This window comes from Geotrypetes seraphini, chromosome 11 (genome assembly GCF_902459505.1).
Source record: "Geotrypetes seraphini chromosome 11, aGeoSer1.1, whole genome shotgun sequence".
NCBI lineage: Eukaryota > Metazoa > Chordata > Amphibia > Gymnophiona > Dermophiidae > Geotrypetes > Geotrypetes seraphini.
Window position 1 is genome coordinate 99,155,130 of NC_047094.1, and position 21,780 is coordinate 99,176,909.

Sequence of the window (21,780 nt, forward strand, 5' to 3'; positions counted from 1 at the left end):
AGAAGACCGTCGCTGCCACATCAACGTGCTAGAGCTTCGGGCCATCTATCTCGCAGCTGTAGCTTTTCAACATCTGCTCCACGACCAAGTGGTTCTCATCCGAACCGACAACCAAGTAGCAATGTACTACGTAAACAAACAAGGGGGAACAGGGTCTTGGTCCCTTTGCCGGGAAGCCCTGCGCCTCTGGAAATGGGCAATCTCCAACAACACCTTCCTTCGAGCGGTGTACATACAAGGAGAACAAAACTGTCTGGTGGACAGACTCAGCCCCCTCCTCCAGCCACACGAGTGGTCACTGCACTCTCAGATCCTACGACAGGTGTTCGAAAAGTGGGGGACGCCTCAAATAGATCTATTCATATCTCCCCACAACCACAAGCTGCCTCTCTTCTGCTCCCGGATGTACTCCCCGGACCGGCTCGAGGCCGACGCCTTCCTCCTCGACTGGGAGGGAAGGTTCCTGTACGCGTTCCCGCCGTTTCCTCTGATACTGCGGACGCTTGTCCACCTGAAAACAGTACAAGCCACCCTGATCCTGATTGCCCCTCGCTGGCCACGCCAGCCGTGGTTTTCCCTTCTACTTCAACTCAGTGTCAGAGATCCACTGCCTCTGCCTCTGTTTCCCTCTCTACTATCACAGGGTCAGGGTTCGCTGTTACATCCCAATCTTCAATCTCTTCATCTGAATGCTTGGTTTCTCTCCCCCTGACTGCTCTCCCCGTGTCTCAATCAGTCAAGGAGATATTGGAGGCCTCTAGAAAGACCTCGACGAGAACCTGCTACTCCCAAAAGTGGACCAGATTCTCAACCTGGTGCTCCTCCCACAGCCAGGACCCGGTGTCGGTCCCCGTCCCTCTAGTCCTTGACTATTTACTTCAATTATCTCACTCCGGCCTAAAGACCAACTCCATTCGAGTACACCTCAGTGCGATTGCGGCCTTTCATCAGCCCCTGGAAGGGAAAGCCCTCTCGCTCCATCCCTTAGTCTCTCGCTTCCTGAAGGGTCTTCTGAACATCCACCCTCCTCTCAAACCCCCCCCCCCCCCGGTGGTTTGGGACCTTAACGTGGTTCTGGCTCAACTAATGAAACCTCCATTTGAGCCCCTAGACAAATGCCATCCAAAATTCCTCACTTGGAAGGTAATTTTCCTGCTCGCGCTCACTTCCGCCCGGCGGGTTAGTGAGTTACAAGCTCTGGTAGCGGACCCACCCTTCACGGTATTCCATCACGACAAGGTGGTACTCCGCACCCATCCAAAGTTCTTACCTAAAGTAGTGTCTGATTTTCATCTCAATCAGTCCATTGTCTTGCTTGTGTTTTTTCCCAAGCCCCACTCTCACCCCGGAGAAGTGGCGCTCCACACTCTTGACTGCAAGAGAGCGTTGGCCTTTTACCTCCAACGCACTCAGTCACACCGGAGAGTCCCACAACTGTTTTTGTCCTTCGACCCAAACTGGTTAGGTCACCCAGTTTCCAAACGCACCTTGTTCAACTGGTTGGCCGATTGCATCTCCTTTTGCTACGCTCAGGCTGGTCTCGCGCTGCATGGTCGAGTAACGGGACACAAGGTGGCAGCCTCCGTAGCATTCCTCAGGTCCACACCTATTGAGGAAATCTGCAAGGCTGCCACGTGGTCTTCGGTTCATACCTTCACCTCCCACTACTGTCTGGACTCACTGTCCAGAAGCGATGGCCGGTTCGGCCAATCGGTATTGCGAAATCTATTTGCTTAAATTGCCAACTTCCCTCCATCCCTTTTCAGTTACCTTGGAGGTCACCCACATGTGAGAATATCATGCCTGCTTGTCCTGGGATAAAGCACAGTTACTTACCGTAACAGGTGTTATCCAGGGACAGCAGGCATATATTCTCACAACCCGCCCACCTCCCCGAGGTTGGCTTCTTGGCTAGTTAAGTGAACTGGAGACCACGAGGGGATGCACCCCCTAGTGGAGCAGGAAGGCACGCATGCGTGGAGCAGCAGAGCAAACTTAAATCTTCAATCAAGTTTGCTTGAAAATGCTTCCGCATCGGGGCTCCGTAGATGACGTCACCCACATGTGAGAATATATGCCTGCTGTCCCTGGATAACACCTGTTACGGTAAGTAACTGTGCTTTAAGGGAAAAGGATTCGGACTTGTATACCATCTTTTTGTATTTTTACAACCACAGTCAAAGCAGTTTACATACAGGTACTTCCAGCATTTTATCCGTCTGTCCCGGCAGGCTCACAATCCATCCGTCTGTCCCGGCAGGGATAGTGGAGGATAAGTGACTTGTCCAGGGTCACAAGGAGCAGTGTGGGGTCTGAACCCACAATCTCAGGGTGCTGAGGCTGTAGCTCTAACCACACCACCACTCTCCTCCTCGTTAGCTAGCTTGCATTACTGTAAACAGCTGATCTTTCATGTTAAATACTCTATTCATACACAGCAGGCAGACCGGCTAACTCTACAGTCAGCACTGACTAATACAGGGCCACTTCTGGTGACCAACGTTGAATATTTGGGGAGGGGGGGGGTTTGGCCAGTATTAATCAGTTAAGTCAATACTCAGCACTGACCAGTTAAGTTTCTAGCATCCAAATGTAGGATTGCTATTTACACTAAAGTTAGCCGTTCGGAACTGAAAATTGCCAGTTATTGTGCAACTGAGCCAGTTAACTTTTAGCCGCTTACCACAAATATTCAGCAGAGGAGATAACTGGTTATACTGTGCTGAATATTCACATTTAACCGGTTAGGCTCCATTTAACCAGTCAGCGCTGTTTCTGGCCGATTAAATAACGTTGAATATCAACCAATAGAGGCCTGCAACGTCTAGGAAGGTTAACAGTACTTATGCACATGAACCTACAAGAATGCCAGCAAGGTTGTTAGGTGCCATCATCTCGTGCTCGAGTCCTAGTGACTTGATGAATTGCAGATCGAAAAAGAAATCAGTTTTATGCTAGTCCGGAAAGGTCCTCCAGTGTCATCCCCATGGTTGTTTTCAACGTGTCCAGCCATCTGATTGCAGGTCGCCCTCTTCACCTGGTTCCTTCGATCTTTCCAAACACGATGTCCTTCTCCAGTGATCTCTCTTTTCTGGTGTGACCAAAATACGACAATCGTAACCTCATCATATGGGCTTCAAGTGACATAGCAGGTTTGATCTCTTCCAGAATCGATTTGTTATTTCTTCTGGCGGGCCATGGCACGCCTAAAATCCTTCTCCAGCACCAAAGCTCGAACGAGTCAATCTTTTTTCTGTTTTGTTTCCGCAGTGTCCAGCTTTTGCATCCGTAACTGACCACTGAGAAAATGAGTGTGGACAACTCTGATCTTCGTTTGGAGTGTTACCTCCTTGCCTTTGAATACTTTGTCGAGAGCCTTCACTGAAAATGACCAAGTGCTATTCTGTGGAGCATTTCCTTCCTGATAGTTGCTTCTTTGTTTACAAAAGAGCCCAGGAGATTGAAATCCTTTACAACTTCTATTCTACCGCCTTCAAACTCAAAATCATCTATAACAGTGCACATTAAGAGCCACAGCATATGAGTGCATGGGGGGAAGGGGGGGGGCGAATGTGCTTCCACGTAGCTTATAGCACGTCCCTTCCACATTTACATGCCTGCCGTTATGCCAGCTCTATGGCTGGCATAACTGTGAGGACAATGTTAGGTTACACTGGTATTCTATAATGGAATTCGGGCACCCAGGTGCCATAATTTGCACTTCCTTGGAGCACCTAAATGGAAGTTGACAATTGTAGAATTGCTTCTTTGATATAATTAACATCTGTATTACTGTTAACACAGTTTAGTACACAGACTCCTCAGAAATTTAACCATTGGCTACCAGTACTGCACCTGTAGAGGGAAGGACAGAGATTCTGCCATTAGGGCCAAGTGCAAGCTGCAGACACTTGTAGGTACGCAATTATCTGCGCTTCCTATAAGCAAGGTGTGGAGAGCTAGTCTCCATTCTCTCATGTTTTAGATGTCCTCCCCACTGCAACACTCTATTCCAGAGAAAACTAAAGTTTTCAGGAGTTCACTCTGCTGCAACATAAGCATTTGAAAATTAAATGTACATACACTACTGTCCTCCCTGACCTAAACGTGTTCTCAGAACAGTCCCTTTTTAATTTGGTCACATATACGTACATTATGAAAAGCCAGCACATACCTTTTATCATTCTGAGAGGATTGATTTTCAGCCAGGGCATCTACTTGGGTAAACATCTATTTACCCAGGTGAGCAGCTCTAAAAATTGACCCGAAACACAGCTAAAGTTACAAAAGGCCCCACTTACCATGAGGCGGATTTCATTTATGTCTATGGGAATGAAAGGGTGAAATGTGCCGCTAACCTCAGTAACAAAGTATCTGATGAGAGAAATGTCTGTGTCCAGCTTCTCCAGACATTTGCGAATGTAGCTGACCACAGGCAGGACATAACCCCTGCTGAGTAGGTGAACCATCCTGTCCAGCAGAGTCTTCTTTAGTTCCAGCTTTGAGACAAACACAAGAACCTTTCGTTAGACTTGACAGCAAATGAGACAGCAGGGGATCAAACAGACCAATCAACTGTGCCGTGTCCTCAAGATCACTTGCAGGGTGGGACGTGTTTCTCTGATCAGCTGCATCAATGAATGTGAAATGTTGAGATGATGCTTTGATTAGAGGCAATCCTGCACACTGCATTGCAGCCAAAGTTTGTACTAAGGGGCTGATTCTATAAATGGCACCTAAAATCAGCCAGCACCTAAATAAATGGCACTGGCTGCATGTCAAATCACACTTAAGTGCTATTTACTGAATTGCAGCTAGCTGCGTCTATATAAAAACTTAGGTGCCTGAAATGTAGGCCTACAATTAAAGGCCTGCATTTCTGGCATCTTTTTGGAGAATCGCACTTAGCACCGTCTAAGTCACGCCCCACCCATAGAAACAGCCACTTAGGCATTAGGCGCTGCTAAGTGCCATATGATAAGCACCTATTGCCTTTATTTATTTATTTTTAGCACTTATTGAGCCTATTAAGGGGTAAAGATCTGGAACAACTGCTCGTGCCTACTACTTATAGGGAATTCAGGAAACACCTAAAAACACATCTGTTCCTGAAATACTTAGGTAACTGACCTATACAATCTTAGTCCTCAACAAATGATCTTTAGAACTGTTAATCACTAATTCTGAACTTCGTTTATTCCACTCAATCTGTAACATCTTTTAATCATTGTAAACCGCATAGAACCTGGAGTACTATGTTCAGTATTGGTCACCGTACCTTAAGAAGGATATGGCAATACTTGAGAGGGTCCAGAGGAGAGCGACACGAATGATTAAGGGCATGGAAAACCTTTCATACACTGAAAGATTGGAGAGATTGGAGCTCTTCTCCCTGGAAAAGCGGAGACTCAGAGGAGACATGATAGAGACCTACAAGATCATGAAGGGCATAGAGAGAGTAGAGAGGGACAGATTCTTCAAACTTTCAAAACATAAAAGAACAAGAGGGCATTTGGAAAAGTTGAAAGGGACAGATTCAAAACGAATGCAAGGAAGTTTTTCTTTACCCAGCGTGTGGTGGACACCTGGAATGCGCTTCCAGAGGGCGTAATAGGGCAGAGTACAGTACTGGGGTTCAAGAAAGGATTGGACAATCTCCTGCTGGAAAAAGGGATAGAGGGCTACTGCACAGGTCCTGGACCTGTTGGACCACCGCATGGGCGGACTGCTGGGCACGATGGACCTCAGGTCTGACCCAGTGGAGGCATTGCTTATGTTCTTATGTTTATGTTCTTATTATTTTGCCAATTAAGTTAGGTGCCCTTTTTAAATCAGCCCCTAAGTGCCTGTTGAAATGGCACCCAGAGCGAGGAGGGTCCCGTGTAATTTGCTGACTAAAACCTACAGATGGGATTCAAATGTACAGACACTGTTTGCAAAGTCACAGTGGGCCAATTCTTTGTTCTATCTTACCATAGGAAATGGTCACGTAAATCAGGAATGTTCTTCTCCACTCCAGAAAGACAGGAGGACAGAATTAAATTGCAAAATATGCTGGGACTTTGGATGAAAGGCACTTATGACCTGTTGGCCACTGTGGAAACAAGATGCTGGGCTAGATGGACCATTGGTCTGACCTAGCATGGTTAGTCTTATGTTCACTTTAGAAACGTTGGGGTTGATATTCAGGAGTTAGTTAATCACATTCAGAGCTCTCACCCAGCTAACTAGCACTGACCAGTCCAAGTGGATAATGCAGTTGAATATCAACTGTGGCCACTGTGACACTATCTGAGCAGTGCCATGGTTGAGTTGGGAGTTACCTGACATCTCTGATATTCAGTGATGATGCTTGTAAAACTATCTGATTAACTTGGGACAGAAAAAGTCGCTTTTAAGGTAATTACTGTATTTTTCGCTCCATAAGATGCACTTTTTTCCACCCAAAAGCGGGTGGAAATGTCAGTGCATCTTATGGACTGAAGATACAAATTTTGACACCCCCTGTACTTTTTTAAAACTTCCCCCTGTCGTACCTTTTAAAAATAGATCCATGGATCCCCCCCCCGGTACCTTTATAAACCCGCTTTTTAAAACAGACCCCCCCCCCCCGCTGTACCTTTTAAAATGCAGCTAATAGCCTGGTGGTCCAGCGGTGTGTCAGCCTTCAGGAGCGAGCTCTCCATGCTCCTGCCTGGGCCGCGCTGCTTTCTGAATGGCTGCCCAGTTGTCGCGAGTCCCGTAAGAACTGATGGCAACCATTCAGAAAGCAGAGCGGCCCAGACAGGAGCGCGGAGAGCTCGCTCCTGATGGCCGACACACCACTGGACCACCAGGCTATTAGCTGCATTTTAAAAGGTACAGCGGGCGATCCACCAGAGAGACCACATGACGGACAGATGGACAGGTAGGCGAGGGGTCCACCAGAGAGACCAGATTTGGACACTATAATAATGCAAGTATTGAGCCTTCTCTCCACAGCCAACTCCAGACTCTGTCCCTTCTTTCTTGCTGTATGCCTGGAACAGGCTGACTGTTATTGAGAAAGACACAGGGGAAGCCACTGCTTGCCCTGGATCAGTAGCACGGAATGTTGCTACTCTTTGGGATTCTAGAATCTTGCTGTTCTTTGAGACTCTGCCTGGAATCTTGATACTCTTTGGGGTTCTAGAATCTTTTGTTACCAGGGGGGACAGGGTGCAGAGCCTGGCAAGGAATGTGGGGTTGGGTGCAGAGCCTTGCAGGGAGTGAGGGGGCTGGGTGCAGAGCCTGGTATATATTAGTACACAATTTGGTTCAGAATGGTTTTTTTCTTGTTTTCCTCCTCTAAATCTAGGGTGCGAATTATGGAGCGAAAATACGGTATCCAGGTGTGCTGTATCTGTGTAACTCCCTTATGCTCAGATATTCAGTGATAATATGACAGGGGCTCTTAACTTAAGGTAAGAATGCCATTTTGTTACCTGCTCCATGACGTCCAACTGGGAGTGTTCCGTCTCAAAGAGCTTGACTAGGAGCTGCAGAACCTGAGGATGCAACAGTTGGTGGCAGGTGCTGATCTGAAAAGACATGGTTAAAATGACTCTCAGCTCACTCTTTTTGCTAACATTTAGTTTTCATGCTATTTTTATAGGAGCTAGTGGCGAGTGCATGATGTGCTTCTACAAGCAGCGTTCTGCAGTGAATTTTTTTTCTTTGCTGTCACTTGGCAAGGGAGGAGGGTAATTAGTTTCTTTTCAATGTTATTTTTGGGGTTTTGTAAACAGCACTAACAGAAGAAAACAAAATTCTCTTCATGGGTGCTGTGACATTTCAAAACAAAAAGCGCATCCATCCATTTGCGGCTTACTTAGATTTCCAAGTCAAACATGGCGATAGTAACTAGCTGCCTTCTAGTCAAATCACCCTTTCCTCCGCTTTTTACAGAGGAATACGGAACTGAGCCCTTGGCCCAGAATTCTGTAGCAGCTTTAGCTAGGCTGGCTTGAGAAGCCCATTTTCTATCTGGCATGTAACATATGGTGTTGCCAGTACCTCATCCAGCAGTGCCAGGTGCACAGGAGTGTGATCCGTCTGAAGCTGGAAATAGCGTGGCTCCGATACTGTCCAATCCACCCACTTCAGCACCCCCATGGCCACCACAGGGAACCTGGCATGGAGAAGCACAGCAGATAATCCGTACCAAACCAAAACAAACAGATATTGCTACCCTAGGCTTCTAAGCACACACACATAACACAGGGTGTAACGACATCATCCTCATTCCTTGGGTAGTTTATCATCGAATTCTGAGCACATGGAAGTTAACGTGACTTACTGAGAGTCACTTATTTTGAGAGTTGGCGTAACGGAACATGTCACTATTCTACCATGGTAAAAATCCTGTAACTCAGTGTGACAAGCAAAAAAAAAGCTGTATGCATCCACTGTATACAAATGATTTACAGGGGCCACTACTTGCCTGATGGTTTCTTGGCAGACTATTAAGTGGGGGTGATTTTTCCATTGCTCTCTCCAGTCACTGCCATATTTCCCCAACCCACCTCACCTGGGCTAAGGCTGAGAATTTACTGGCCAAAAGTAGATGGATGGCTGAGTTGGTCAGAGGCTAGCTACCTGACAGAATCTCATGCTAGTGCAGGTTTGAATTCCGTTTGCGGGCACAGAAAGCAAGCCACCTGCCAATTGCACTACCAGGCCTTGTGAAGAGCAAAACAGAGGTAAAATCTAACATGATATTATTCAACAGCTGATGCTATGCAGAACACAGTAAAATACAGGACCAATGTCCTGTTTACATCGCCCTCATTCACCTATAAAAAGGTACCATATAAAATTAAAAACTAAAATGGGTGCTGGGGGATCTCTGCTTTGCATACTCTGTGCTTGTCACTATCCCTTTTAGTTCTGTTGTATTAATTTGTGATTTCAGATAACATTTATTTGGTTTCCTGTTCTACACATAGCTTAAAGAAAAAAACCACAACCCTACAAAAAAAAACCCAAACCTTACTTCTGTTCTTCGATTCCTATAGCAGGACCCTGAACCATTCACCGAACACAAAGGAAAATCTGGTCTTTGTTGATGTGGAAATTTTAATTAAAAAAGCCTATGCATGAGATAATTGCAACAGACGTTTTATTGTTTCTACATGTACAGGATAATTTTACAACACTATCAGCTTCTAAATACAATACTTTCCCAATAATTTTCCAGGTTAAAATAGAGACCTCAGAACTTTAGTGGTTACATGTGTGTAATTGCTCAAAAATAAAAGTGCCCCCAATCTAGTCAGTTGTCAAATCACTGCATCTTTTCAAAATCTTTGACAAAAGAAAAAATAGCGATGGTGAAATAACAACGAATATGTATCCCTGAGGGAGCAGTTTAATTTAGTTATTGATTAATTAACCGCCTTTATGAAGAGATTCGCCACCATGGTGCACAGCAAAGTTTGCAAAATAAGACTCTATAAGGGATTTTAAGAAGACACAGTGAGTCTGAAAACTGACTAAGCCCCTCCTCCCCTCCTTTATTAAGCTGTGGTAGAGGTTTCTACTACAGTCCAAAGTGCTAAATGCTCCCACGCTTATACAATTCCTGAGCGGAGGACCATTTAGCGCCCTGGACCGCAGTAGAAACATCTACCACGGCTTAGTTAAAAAAACAAAGGGGGGGGGGTGGAGAAGTAAATAAGTGCACTTCATTTTTTAATATATGAGGAGTTTTGGAAATTAGTTATCTAACTGTACGACTATAGATACTCCAATCATCTTCCTTGTTTATCATTATCTCTTTCTGTATCTGCTCCAAGCATGTTTAAATTCTGTCCCTATTTTTGTTTATTGCCGTCTCTGCAATGAGTGCTTTCTCACATCTAAGCCCCCCACCGCTAAGGTTCTGAACTCTTAGCCTGGAAAATTATTGGGCAAATAACTGTGTTTAGAAGTTGACGGGAGTCTATAATTTCCTCATCTTTTGTGCGATATTTATTGCTCGATAAGGGTAATTTTATTAAACCTTTTTCATACCTAAAATGATGCTTCAAGCTTATAAAAAGGGTCTTATAAAATTAGGTCGTGCCTAAAAGCTCTTGTGGTATAAGGAAATGCATAGTTTTACAGCAGGTGTGCTAAGGGGAGGCGTCACAATTTACATGCAAATTTTATAAAATCCAGACATAATTTCTGTGCCTTCAATCTTTTGCTGCTAGATTTGCACTAGTATTTTATAAGTCACAAACACCTTCCTACTCACTTAACTTAGGGCTCCTTTTATTAGTTGAAAAATTACCGCCTGCTTAAAAGGAGTCGGTAGCAGCTAGTGCGCGCTAAAACTGCCAGCGCCTCTTTGTAAAAGGAGCCCTTAGGTGTCTAATTATAAGACTAATCTCAAAGCATTCCATCACAGATTGGATGGCAGCAAGCTGACTTACAAACTGGATGAGATCATAGGTCTGGGTAGCCCAGTACCCAAGCTATGATCTTGGGAAGCAAGAATGGCCGAGAGGAAGTGTACAAGAAAAGGGCAATATGAACAGTTGTCCATGCTGACAAGCTTTTCCAGCGATCATGGTTCAGAGATATACTGAAGCCTGTGCTTACCTGATGCATTGATAGAGTGTGCTCAGCTCTGCCACCAGCTCCGAAGCTCCCTTGTTCTCATTGCAGCATAGGTTATGAACAGTTTCCACAGCTTTGGAGGTCGACTTCAGTTCATCTTTATTTATACTGATCCTCTTATTCTTGAAATAGAAGCAAGTGTTATCAGTGAATGAAGTCTGAGATAAGTCCAAAATGGAAGTAATGCCCTTGCCAAATATCCCACAGTTTTTTCCTGAAGAGATTGGATGGCACGGACCAGGCATCAGTGACCTACTGAATCCGATTTCAGATTTGCTCAGTTTATGTCAAACTGATCTGCACAGAGCTCATCACAGCTTTCAATTCAGCACCCCTACCAAAACAAGGAAGCCAAATACACTTTAGAGAACTTACCTTTTTCCAGGTCTCTACCACACTGGCTGCATAGGCTAAAATGTGGATGTATTTGTGCTTATGATCCTGGTTGATCTTGGCTCCAGGTTTGAATAACGACTGCATAAAAAGATCCAGAAAAGCTGGTACTCGAATCTGTACAGAAAACAATACCCTTCGTCAAATGGCCTGGTTCCAGAAATACAAAGCTCTCACTCATGCACCCAGTAGACAGCTCAGCTCACAAGCCTCTGTCTCTAGACCTTGTCATTTAACAGATCTGTATTTTCTCTCACACATGAAAAGCAACAGAGCTTAAGGTTATTAAACTGGACATCGAAAGAACGCGACAAATCCACTCACTAGTTCAACAGGGGGTGGGTCCATGCTTGTGAACATTTTGAACAAGACGGTGATGTCTGCTGGATTCAGTGCACCTTTTGACAGCATGGCACCAAGTGCTTGGCATGCCCGAGGATATGAAGCTGCAGTGCCTAGTGCCAACGTGATCTGGCTGGCATCATGACCTCTACACAGGGGAAAGATTGAAATTAATGATAACACAACAATCTCTTCTACTCCACTCTATATTCTCCCTTCACTGATTAAAGAAACTACATAAATAGAGCAACGGATGTGAGTCACGAACAAAGCTGTAAATATCACTCATTGCAAATCAACTACCACCTCACTTTATATCTTGGATAAGAGTCTTTTAAACAACATACACTTGTTCTGGAATAATAAAGCTTTAATCATGCACAAGGTGGCAGAAATGTTCACATAAGCAGCAAGACTAAGCATCATTAATATTTGATTGGTAGGGGCCGAGAGGAAAAGTAAGTAGAGAAAGCAGTAAACAAAAAGATACAGAAAGAGATAATGACAAGGAGGATGACTGAAGGATCTACAGTGACACAGTGGGTAATGACAGCTAAAAGCCTTTTGGTTTACCCAGTTGTCAACAGCTGCTACGGAATTTAGACTTTAGGCAAAAGTGGTTTTCCCTTACTGAACATGAATGTATTTTGATAACATGCTGACAGCTCTAGAGGTTTTCTGGAATAAATGGATTTACTCCAATGTCAAGCAAAGACAAACAGGTTAAAATCTAACAAACTAAGGAAGACCACAGTATAATAAAGAACTGTCCAGTGTGGTCACATTTTGGCATGCACCTGCATCAGGCAAGGCTCTCATATCCAAGATGCAATACACACAGTGTAATTTATTTATTTCAGTATTTATATACCACTTATAACCTAAGTGGTTTTACATTCAGGTACTCAAGCATTTGTCCCTATCTGTCCCAGTAGGCTCACCCTCTATCTAATGTATCTGGGGCAATGAGATTAAGTGACTTGCCCAGGGTCACAAGGAGCAAGTGTGCACTAGATGTTTTCTTTAACCTTAATGGAATGAAATAAAAAGCTTTACTGCTTCTACAACCGTAGCTTAGTCACACATCTATTGCATTACGTTGAGCAGTTCAAGTTGAATATTTGAAGAATATCAAATAAACTGATCAACAGGTGTCCTTCACCATACTGCTCCTGTTCAGCTCCTGGTTGTGCTTTATATTCCAGCTAGAGAATGACACGGTGGCGGTTACCCGCAGCTAGCCGCGGGTAACCCGCCAAAACAGTGACCAAAAAAACTGGTCACCACAAGTTCGGGGACAAGGCCATTTACCGCCCCGTGGAGCGGTGAATGGTAGCACGGGGCGGTGAACAATCTTGAACGCGAGGTGACCGAGTGTTCGAACCGGCAGCCCACTCTCTCCCGCTGTCTGTCCATGTATCTCCCTCCCTCCTTTTCCCTTACCTTTTCTTCTTAAAATGGCGATTTTACAGCCGGAGCCTTGAAGTCGCGTTGCGTTGCCTGCTGGTAAAAGTCTTTTCTGACGCAACTTCCTGTTTCCGGTTGCATCGGAGGAGACTTCTAGCAGGTAACCCGACGCGACTTCAAGGCTCCGGCTGTAATACAGCTCGTAGCCTTATAGAAATCGCCATTTTAAGAAGAAAAGGTAAGGGAAAAGGAGGGAAATACACGGCTGGCCGGTGGGAGGGAGCTGCTGGACCGCTTGAAGGGTGCTGGGGGTGGGGGGATGGAGAGGAGAAGACGCTGAAGACGGGAATGGGGCCGGGGTGGTGAAGGGGATGGCAGAGACGGGGACGGGGCGGTGAAAGGGACAGCGGGGATGGGGCGGTGCAGAGGATGGTGGTCCAGGGACATGGTGGTGATGGGGACAGAAATTTTCCCCGTGTCATTCTCTAATTCCAGCGTCATTCACAAACAGACCCATTTCAAAATAGGCTCCTGTCTTTCCCAATTTAAAACTGTTTAGTATCTAAAATGCCTACAAGCAGTCCAACAAAAGAATGTCCTACGAAAAAAACAAACAAAACAACAAAAAAGTGAGGTTGGACTTGGTGGTCCATTGTCCATCTCCACTTTTTTTTTTGTTTTGCAGTATCTAAAATGTACAGTGTAGTGCAGTGGTTCCCAACCCTGTCCTGGAGGACCATCAGGCCAATCGGGTTTTCAGGCTAGCCCTAATGAATATGCATGAGAGAGATTTGCATATAATGGAAGTGACAGGCATTCAAATCTGCTCCATGCATATTCATTAGGGCTAGCCTGAAAACCCGATTGGCCTGGTGGTCCTCCAGAACAGGGTTGGGAACCACTGGTGTAGTGTATATACACAGGGGTTTAGGATACTACATTGTTCAATGACTGCACTCTGAGCATAGGGGCTTTGAATTTAAAAAAAAACATCCATTTTTTACTTCTCGTGGGCGAATCTCTGCACCTCCTGAGCAATCCTGCGCACTGCAGATCCACCCTGTTCCTCCTGAGCCAATATGGACATCATAGATTGAGCGAAGAGATAGGTGTGCTCGCCATGACACACCATTTTCTAGGCAGACACAGAAAGGCAGCATTAAACTTCACAGATAACATTAATTTAAACAGCAAACAAGAAAATCTTTTTATGTATTATGATGCCATGTATACCATCGATCCAAGATACTTATATATTAGGTATTTCCTAGCTATCTCCAAGCACAAATTCTTCTTCTTATTCATTTCTGGTTTTGATGGAAAAACAGATCAATCTATAACTGCAGGCTATTCCACACTGTAGTTTCTGGAAGGAAGCTCTCGTTGGCATGATGCAAATACGATGACTGGACTATTCACAGTAAATTTGAGAGACTGGGTTCATATTCCAAATACCTGGCTTAGAAGTAAGGTTCACTACTCTCATGCTATGCACAAAACTAACCTATTTGGTAACAGAATAAACCAGTCAATAAACCTATTGGCCCTTCAGAATAAACCAAACATAGGAAGGGAAACAGAAACCTTAATGCAGCTATCAATATGTTTGAGTTCAGAAACAGCCCCTCAGAAGTGGACAGTGCTGTCAATCGGCATCAATGAAACAATCGTTATATTTCATGACAAGAAGAGTTAATTGGACCCTTGTTAAGATGAATAAGAATAATGAGGAAACTCTCCTTTGTGTTGGTCATGCAAGAATGAAAAAGGAACATTAGATCATATGCTCTTCTGTTGTTCAATAGAGTTGCGCGGGGACAGAAATCCCACCCGTCCCCGCCAAATTCCCACCCGTCCCCATGAGGAATCCCCTCCATCCCCACCTGTCCCCGCAAGGAATCCCCTACGTTCCCGCCCATCCCTATAAACTTCAGAAATAGTTATTTCATTTAATTATGCTACTGAATTAAAGGCTCTGGTAGAAGCCCATTTACAAATAAGCAAAGAGACTTTATTAATTTGGAAATATTAATTGGGAAGAATACATACTTTGTAAACAGGTTTCTACCAGAGCTCTAATGTAAATATAAAATATAAATAAATACTCAGCCCATTGCCTTACTCGTTAAGTTTACTTCTTCTTAACTTGTCAAACTTTTATTTTGTTTTTTACAAATCAAAGAGAACCAATCTGGCAATAGCATATCTTTATATTCATTTCTTGAATAAAGAGACTTAGAATTACTGCTTACTATTTCCCTAATTAGGGCAGGAAAGAGGAAAGCTTGTATTGGGATTTTATTTATATTTATGTGTTGTGTTGTACTGTTAAAAACAAAATATAAAATGCCAATTGTTTTGAGTCCCTTATTAGAGGGAAATGGTGATTCAAAAAAGAAAATGAAATTATGCAGTCCAGTATGTCCAGTGAGAACCCAAATGAAGGGTGGATGGATCTTTTCAGATATTCAAAAAATGTTTATCTCACACTATCCAACCATTCTAGGTGGGTTACAGTTTGAGCATACATAAACTCATTTAAATAAAAACACATTCCATATAAACATGATAACCCTTGAATTTTTCCTACCTGCCTTGCCACAGCCAACCGAAAGTCTTCCCGATGACAGCGCTGACGTCGGAGGGAGGGAGGGCTTTGCTTAAGCCCTCCCTCCGACGTCAGCGCTGACATCGTGGAAGACTTCCGGTCGGCTGTGTGCTGCGGCAGGGCAGGTAGGAAAAAGCAGAAGAGCCTCGCGGCTCAAGTTTGCATCTAACCCCGTAGGATCCCTGCAACCCTAGGGGGCATCCCCATGGGATCCCCGTGACCCTAGGGGGCGTCCCCACGGGATCCCTGCGACCCGAAGGGGGAACCCGCGGGATCCCCATCGTCCCTGTTCCCGTGCAGCTCTCTAGTTCAATAGTACACTCCGATTGCCAACAAATCTGGAATCATATTCAAATTTTGTTATCTGTGAATATACCCTATACATATGCAGGAGCAATATTTAACATATTTGATACTTCTATAGATATAAGTAAGAAAAATGTAAGATTGTTAGCGATACTAACAGCTGTGGCCATTCAATCTATTTTGAGAGCATGGAAACATGTTTCTGCATTGTCATTTGAATTCTGGTGGAATTCAGTTTGTCTAATTGGAAAATATGAAGCAACTGTATGGGAAAAAAGAGGGAAGAAGGTAAAATTTGATAAAATATGGTTACCTATTAAAAAATATATGGAAAGTAATGAGGATTGAATAGTGTGGATGAATGTGTTTGATTGTTGTTGCACTCTCTGTATGGGTGGGATGGATTCTCGATATAACTGGATTGCAATTGCATTGGATAAAAATATTATAAGAGTGCTCGAGATGTATTTTCTTCTGTTCTAAATAATTTGTCATAAGAATTTTTAATAAAAATATCTGAAAAAAAAAAAAGAAGTGGACAGTGTAGCAAATGATTTTGTTGCCTAAGTTGACAGCTTCTAAAGAACAGATGGGAGAATATCACTTATTTCCTCCATCTGGCTAATCAGAAGCATACCCTGCACTTACAAAGTCAATGACAAATTCTAAAACGTATTCCCACTGTGACTAAGGAAACTTTAGTTTATCAACAAGCCTATTCTCCATTTATTTTAAAAAATAAATAAATAATAATAATAATAAGATTAAATATTGAACTAAGGCCAGTACTGGGCAGATTTGCACGGTCTGTGTCTGTGTACGGCCGTTTGGTGGAGGATGGGCTGGGGAGGGCTTCAATGGCTGGGAGGGTGTAGATGGGCTGGAGTAAGTCTTAACAGAGATTTCGGCAGTTGGAACCCAAGCACAGTACAGGGTAAAGCTTTGGATTCTTGCCCAGAAATAGCTAAGAGGAAAAAATTAAAAAATTTAAATTGAATCAGGTTGGGCAGACTGGATGGACCATTCGGGTCTTTATCTGCCGTCATCTACTATTAGAGTAAAGTATCAGACTCAGCTGTGCTGGTGGTGAGAGGATGTCATCATTCACAATACAGTACATAACCAAAATCTCCCCCCCCTCTCCCCACACACAAAATATAACCAAACATACTGCAAACTCGGGAAGATTCTTTTCAATATTTTCCTCTCCTCCGTCTAAAATTGTAGCCAAGGAGGTGCGCAGTACTCTGGAGAACACTTCTAGCTGCTGGCAGGCCGTGGATACGCTGGTAATTTCTCCCTGATACCCTGCATCCGAAATCAGCTGAAGCATAAACAGAAATAATGCTCTGACGTTTGTGTGGATAGATGCCATCATGCAGCAGCAGCCTGACTAGCAAAAAGCACTTCCTGTTAGGACTGCCTGAGGCAGCATGTTACCGAAGAATCATCCTCAGGCTTATAAATAGACACAGGCAGGCAGGAACACCCCGAGCTGGAAATGAACCCTGTGTGACACGCCCCCTAGTGATCTTGTTTTGCCTACTACATCATGGCAATGGACGGAGAGCAATTTTGGCACCCCTGCCTCCTTTGTGCCCTGTGTGGTCATGCATACCTTGCTACAACCTGTAGGCAGGAAAGGGATTCGCTATCTATTCACAATTTACCTCTCTCTTTTTAAAATTTAAATAATTTCAATTTTTAAACACTTCAATGCGACAGAAAAAAAAAGGAATTTATCATATAAAGTAAATATTTCTAAAGAAGAAAATAATTTTCCTATAAACTTAAGGAAATAATCAAGAGGCCAAGTAAAAAAAAGATAAAAGGAAGAAAAAAAATTGAGAATACATCCTTTCTTGCACACTATACATTATACACTACCTTGACAGTGAAGTTCAGCATCAGACAGTCAGGATGTGCTTCAGCAAGTTTGTAAAAAAGATCTCTCCATGTAGTGTGTGCAATCATCTGTTCAAGCCAAGCTGGAGTCTGACAAGACCAAGGACAGAAACAAAATAAAATCCACAAGGGATTTTTTCATGAGCCTTAACTAATGTTAAGTATAGATGGGACATAGGCCTCATCCTTCTTCCCAATGTTACCTCTCCTTCCTCTGTAAAAATGGAGTCAGCCTTGCGGGGATCAAAGTGTTTGATCAATAAACTCTTCAGGTGGTTTTCCACAGTTTCCTGGACCTGCACAGGTTCCACACCTTAAAGGAAGCAAAGTTTGCAGGTGGAACAGGAGAAATATTAGCTGCAGAAAAGTATGAAAGAAGACTCTGTATGCGGCCAGGTCAGTAGGACACCTGGATCTGATTCCCAACCTCTGCTCCTTTGACTAGACAGGGCTGGAGGGTTGTTTAGAGCAGTGGTTCCCAACCATCTCCTGGAGGACCCCCCAGGCCAGTTGGGTTTTCAGGATAGCACTAATGAATATGCATGGAGCAGATTTGCATGCCTGGCACCTCCATTATATGCTGATCTCTCTCATGCATATTCATTAGGGTTATCCTGAAAACCCGATTGGCCTGGTGGTCCTCCAAAACAAGGTTGGGAACCACTGGTTTAGAGCCCTTGATACATGCACAGAGGAGAGGGAGTCATCTTAGGCATCACACAACTGCCACATTTTGAAGCCAAACTCAGAATGCACTGCTTTGTGCCTTCAAGGAAAATCAGTTTGCTTGCTAGATTTAAAAATCATCTCTCCCCCATTAACAAGTTCCAAAGCAGTTTACATATATAATTAAACATTACGCTAATAGCAAGTTCCAGAAGGAACCACAATCTGTGGTCCTTGACAAACAACTGCTAAGTGGGGGAAAGAGGTTTATTGATCTGGAAAATAAACCCTGAAAGTTCAATGTAAAGATAGAGGTATTTTGATAGACTGCCTTTCTGTGGTATAACCAAAGCGGTTCACATATTATATACTACACTGTAATTCAGTGGAGGCCTATTCTAATTATACCAGAAACCTGAAAGAAATGGTGGAAACTGTTGGGTTAAAACCTACTGCAGAAGCAGAGAGAAAAACACAAAATGTTTTAGTGTTACTTTATACTTCTCTTCAAATTAGATTTATGTTAGGAATGAAGTGAGCTAACTTATCCCCCCTCCTATATCCACACTTTCTTGCACTATTTAAAAGATTTCCTTAGTACAGAAAGCAGCTGAGAGAAGAACCTGTAAGGAAGAGCTTATACCTTCAGTTCTTCCCAATCAGTTTCCATTAAAGATCATTCAAAGAACAAAATGACAGCACTTCCCCTCCCATTTGCATGCTCAAGAACACTAGAACCTTGTTTTACACAATTTAGGGGCCCTTTTATTAAGCTGTGATGAAAAGTGGTCTTAGCACATCCTTAACCCAATGTTATTATTTTAAGTTTGTACTGTATTGTTCATTCTGTATTTTTAATGAATGTATTTTAAATTGTTCATCGCTTTGAAATTTGACTAAGCGATCAATCAAGAGACCTATTAAACTTGAAACTTATGCACGTCTCTCTCATGCACTAAGGTCATTTTTAGCGCAACTAGAAAATGGCAAATTTTTCTTTTTTAATTAATGTTTATGTGCTAATTTTTCCATTAGTGCACGGCCATTAAAAAAGTTAGCGTGTGAGCACTTATCTATACCTATTTGGTAGTTGGTAAGAGTTCATGTACTAATCCTGTGCTAATCTGTTAGTGTGCAGTATTGTAGATGTGATTAGTGCAAAAATATCTGCTCTGTCCCCAGACACACCCCTCCCCCCAAATTTTTTAAAAATTTTTTTAGCGCTTTGTTTGTCAATACAGATCCAAAACTAACAGAGATATGCAGGATATAATAGCGCAGGTTGCTGCTTGATAAACAAAACAACATAAGAGCTGCCATACTGGGACAGGCTGAAGCCAAGTATCCTGTTTCCAACAATGGCCAACTCAGGTCACAAGTATCTGGCACAATCCCGAGGAGAAAAACAGATTTTATGCTGCTTCTCCTAAGCAGTGGATTTCCCCAAGCCATCTCAATAAGGTACCCTTTAATGTCTTATTAAAGGAATTTCTTCTTACTGATCAGGTCCCACACTCATCTATATATATAAAATCGGAGGTATGTATGTATGTATGTGTGTGTGTGTGTGTGTATGTGCCGCGATCACGCAAAAACGGCTTGACCGATTTGAACGAAACTTGGTATGCAGATCCCTCACTACCTGGGGTGATATGTTCTGGGGGTCTCGCGGCCCACCTGCACACGTGGGCGGAGCTACAAACACAACATCAGATTTCACCCATTCATGTCAATGGAAAAAATGTAAAAAGCTGCCATTCTCACAGTAATTCAAAAACGGCTTGACCGATTTGAACGAAACTTGGTATGCCGATCCCTCACTACCTGGGGTGATATGTTCTGGGGGTCTCGCGGCCCACCTGCACATGTGGGCGGAGCTACAAACATAAAATCAGATTTCACCCATTCATGTCAATGGAAAAAATGTAAAAAGCTGCCATTCTCACAGTAATTCAAAAACGGCTTGACTGATTTGAACGAAACTTGGTATGCAGATCCCTCACTACCTGGGGTGATATGTTCTGTGGGTCTCGCGGCCCGCCAGCACACGTGGGCGGAGCTACAAACAGAACATCAGATTTCACCCATTCATGTCAATGGAAAAAATGTAAAACGCTGCCATTCTCACTGTAATTCAAAAACGGCTTGACCGATTTGAACGAAACTTGGTATGCAGATCCCTCACTACCTGGGGTGATATGTTCTGGGGGTCTCGCGGCCTACCTGCACACGTGGGCGGAGCTTCACACAGAAAATCAGATTTCTCCCATTCATGTCAATGGAAAAAATGTAAAAAGCTGCCATTCTCACAGTAATTCCAACTACCTGGGGTGATATGTTCAGGGGGTCTCGCGGCCCACCTGCACACGTGGGCGGAGCTACAAACAGAACATCAGATTTCACCCATTCATGTCAATGGAAAAAATGTAAAAAGCTGCCATTCTCCCAGTATTTCAAATACGGCTTGACCGATTTGAACGAAACTTGGTATGCAGATCCCTCACTACCTGGGGTGATATGTTCTGGGGGTCTCGCGGCCCACCTGCACACGTGGGTGGAGCTACAAACAGAAAATCAGATTTCTCCCATTCATGTCAATGGAAAAAATGTAAAAAGCTGCCATTCTCACAGTAATTCCAACTACCTGGGGTGATATGTTCTGGGGGTCTCGCGGCCCACCTGCACACGTGGGCGGCGCTACAAACAGAAAATCAGATTTCACCCATTCATGTCAATAGAAAATATGTAAAAAGCTGCCATTCTCCCAGTATTTCAAATACGGCTTGACTGATTTGAACGAAACTTGGTATGCAGATCCCTCACTACCTGGGGTGATATGTTCTGGGGGTCTCGCGGCCCACCTGCACACGTGGGCGGAGCTACAAACAGAAAATCAGATTTCACCCATTCATGTCAATGGAAAAAATGTAAAAAGCTGCCATTCTCACAGTAATTCCAACTACCTGGGGTGATATGTTCTGGGGGTCTCTCGGCCCACCTGCACACGTGGGCGGAGCTACAAACAGAACATCAGATTTCACCCAAGAGTGGGTTCACCCAAGATTTTATATGTTCTTGCTCCTGGAGGTGAAACTAAAAATGTTGTTTATAATCAAGTTTTGCGTTAGTTGTATTGTATTCATTTTGTCAAATATTTCTCATTATAATTTGAATATATGTGTGTGTGTGTATATATGTATGTTCCAGCATAACTCTTCAATGCATGGACAGATTTCAACCAAACTTGACATACACATTACTTACTATCTGAGGACAAACACTGTGGGGGTGGGAAGGGGGGGATATGTAAAAATGATTGAAAATGACAGATTTTAGTATCTACCCCATAGTGTTTTCGGGCTCACAGATGAATACTCAGCATAACTCTGAAACGCATGGAGAGATTTCAACCAAACTTGGTACACATATGACTTACTATCTGGGGAAAAATATTGTGCAGGTGGGACGGGGTAAAATACTGTGGGGGGTGGGAAGGGGGTGATATGTTAAAATTATCAAAAGCGACAGAT

At 43.6% G+C, this 21,780-nt stretch overlaps 1 protein-coding gene across 3 annotated transcripts in view; it reads right to left on the minus strand.

Annotated features, from left to right (window-relative positions):
- Positions 1 to 21,780, minus strand: part of NELFCD (negative elongation factor complex member C/D) — a 37,599-nt gene that overhangs the window by 7,597 nt on the left and 8,222 nt on the right. For 2 of the 3 annotated variants that reach the window (XM_033963748.1, XM_033963749.1), the window contains exons 4-13: positions 17,788 to 17,897; positions 17,567 to 17,674; positions 16,851 to 17,003; positions 13,770 to 13,900; positions 11,341 to 11,506; positions 10,999 to 11,133; positions 10,606 to 10,745; positions 8,035 to 8,149; positions 7,464 to 7,559; positions 4,359 to 4,499 (exon numbers count right to left, since the gene is read on the minus strand). In XM_033963748.1, coding sequence (XP_033819639.1) covers positions 4,359 to 4,499; positions 7,464 to 7,559; positions 8,035 to 8,149; positions 10,606 to 10,745; positions 10,999 to 11,133; positions 11,341 to 11,506; positions 13,770 to 13,900; positions 16,851 to 17,003; positions 17,567 to 17,674; positions 17,788 to 17,897 — 1,295 coding nt within the window. Of the gene's footprint in view, positions 1 to 4,174; positions 4,253 to 4,358; positions 4,500 to 7,463; positions 7,560 to 8,034; positions 8,150 to 10,605; positions 10,746 to 10,998; positions 11,134 to 11,340; positions 11,507 to 13,769; positions 13,901 to 16,850; positions 17,004 to 17,566; positions 17,675 to 17,787; positions 17,898 to 21,780 lie in introns of all 3 variants that reach the window. The other variant, XR_004541119.1, reaches the window with a different exon arrangement.